Source organism: Merops nubicus, unplaced genomic scaffold (genome assembly GCF_000691845.1).
Source record: "Merops nubicus isolate BGI_N331 unplaced genomic scaffold, ASM69184v1 scaffold14087, whole genome shotgun sequence".
NCBI classification, from domain to species: Eukaryota; Metazoa; Chordata; class Aves; order Coraciiformes; family Meropidae; genus Merops; species Merops nubicus.
The window spans coordinates 54,051-55,846 of record NW_008621075.1 but is presented as its reverse complement, the minus strand read 5'-3'; the positions used below and the strand labels follow the sequence as shown (position 1 = coordinate 55,846).

Below are 1,796 nucleotides of genomic sequence, written 5' to 3'. Positions count from 1 at the left end.
ACTTCATTATTTTCAGCTGAATTTGTTCATTCTCCCTTTAGCCACAGTTAACATTAAGGTGATCTTAAAATGTATACTCAGAATTAGTGCATGTCTTTGAAAAAGTACACCATCCCTATTTTGCCTGGTATTAGCTTATCTGCAAGTGTTAGCTCTTATACTGAGATCCTCAGATTGAAGAAAATGTTAAGATCAGCTATCCAGTATGGTATCTGGGGAAAGAAACTTTACTCATTCTCTTTTCCTTCCTTACTAGGTAACCTGGTCTGATCTGTCAGTAACATGTGTAACAAAAACACACCAGGAGCTTCAGGAATTCCTGCTAAAAGTATGTATTGAAATCTAAAAGTAGTGTTTATAACATCAGAAGTAGCCTAGGAGAGCTGTGATTTCTGGGGTGTAATGACAGGAACAAAAGCACGCTACCACATTTTTGTACTTCACAATTGTATTAATCATTTAAATCATGCATGTTGTGGTGGAGCAGCTTGGCAGATGAAGCAGCTCAACAGAACTTTTGAGGAGGTTCCCAGGAGGAGATCTTTTGTCTCATATGAAATTGCTATTCTAGTTTTAATTGAACTACTATCAAACAAATTTTTAGTATTTCCTGCAGTTATTGTGTAGGTAAAAGCACTGCTTGCTTATTGGTGTCCCTGTTAGAATGACATTAGAGAGTCATTTGTTGTTTTCAATTAATGAAGCAGAGCCATGAGCATAATATTTATTAATTTTACTGTTCTGCTCTTCGGTAGAACAAAGGCAGGTGTATTTACTGTCACAAGGAGTTAAGCTTGAGGAAAATCTAGCAACTATTTTGTGGGGGTGGGGAGGGAGGGAAATAAAAGTTCTCTACAGTGTTTTCCCCACTACCCGAAGCAGGGAATGTGTTTGTGTGCATAGGCCACATGTAGACTCCATGAGTGTGGTGACCTCAAGCTCTGTGTTTCATTGTCAGTGTCTAATATTTTGGGTTCCATCTATGCTGGGCAATTCTGTATTTAAACTCCTCACTGTTCAGGGCACTAACAAAAGGTCTGTTTTGGGTCTGTTTTGATGGCTTCTGCTGTTCTTAACTGCAGTGTTAATTGCAAGTGGAAAGCCAGTTACTGTACAAAGGTCATGGGTTTGTTCACTGTTCCAGTTGCTGACATTTTTTTCCAGTGTTGTAGAAATGAAGCAGTGAGTATGTACTGCTGCTTTAGGTTAGTTGGAGTATCTAGTTCCAAGAGTTCCCAGAGCTTGATTTGTGAGGATTTGAGTTAGGAATGGCCTGTCCGGTTGTGGATAGAATGTCCCACAACATAGGGTACAGATATCTGATCCTGAAGAGAACCTTAAAAGCAGGACTATCATAAAGGATCCTGTGCAGCTCTCAGATGAGTGTTCAACTGCATGCCTCCTGTTCTCCTACCTGTAAAGTACAGATGAACACCAGTTTCTGAAATGGACCCTCTAGTACCTACTTGCTGCCAGGAGGAAGAGGAGCTAGGAAAATAGACAGGATTCAAAATGTTGCAGAGCTGTCCAGTTTGATGGCAGTTCTTTAGATGTGAAGTGTTCAATGTGCTGGCTTGGCTGCTCTAGCAGAATCTAGATACATGGAAGATGGCAGGATAAGAGGAAGACAACCAAAGGCTCTTAAAAGCTCGCCGGGGTGTTCTGTGGAGAATGTGCATAGCTGAAAAATGTATTTGGTTTATGTTGGTTTGATAGCCGTAAGTAGAGAAGAAAGAGAAAATGGTTAAAAAAAAGCAGGATAAAACTTGCACGTTGATTTAAAAAGCACTGTGGAA

At 40.0% G+C, this 1,796-nt stretch overlaps 1 protein-coding gene across 1 annotated transcript in view; it reads left to right on the top strand.

The window, feature by feature from the left end:
* Positions 1-256: 256 nt before the first annotated feature.
* The window catches only part of ZCCHC2 (zinc finger, CCHC domain containing 2), a gene marked incomplete at its 5' end in the record, with an annotated part of 20,473 nt that continues 18,933 nt past the window's right edge, over positions 257-1,796 (top strand). The window contains one exon of the mRNA XM_008944338.1: positions 257-328. Within this exon, the coding sequence (XP_008942586.1) occupies positions 257-328 (72 nt within the window). The remainder of the gene's footprint in view (positions 329-1,796) is intronic.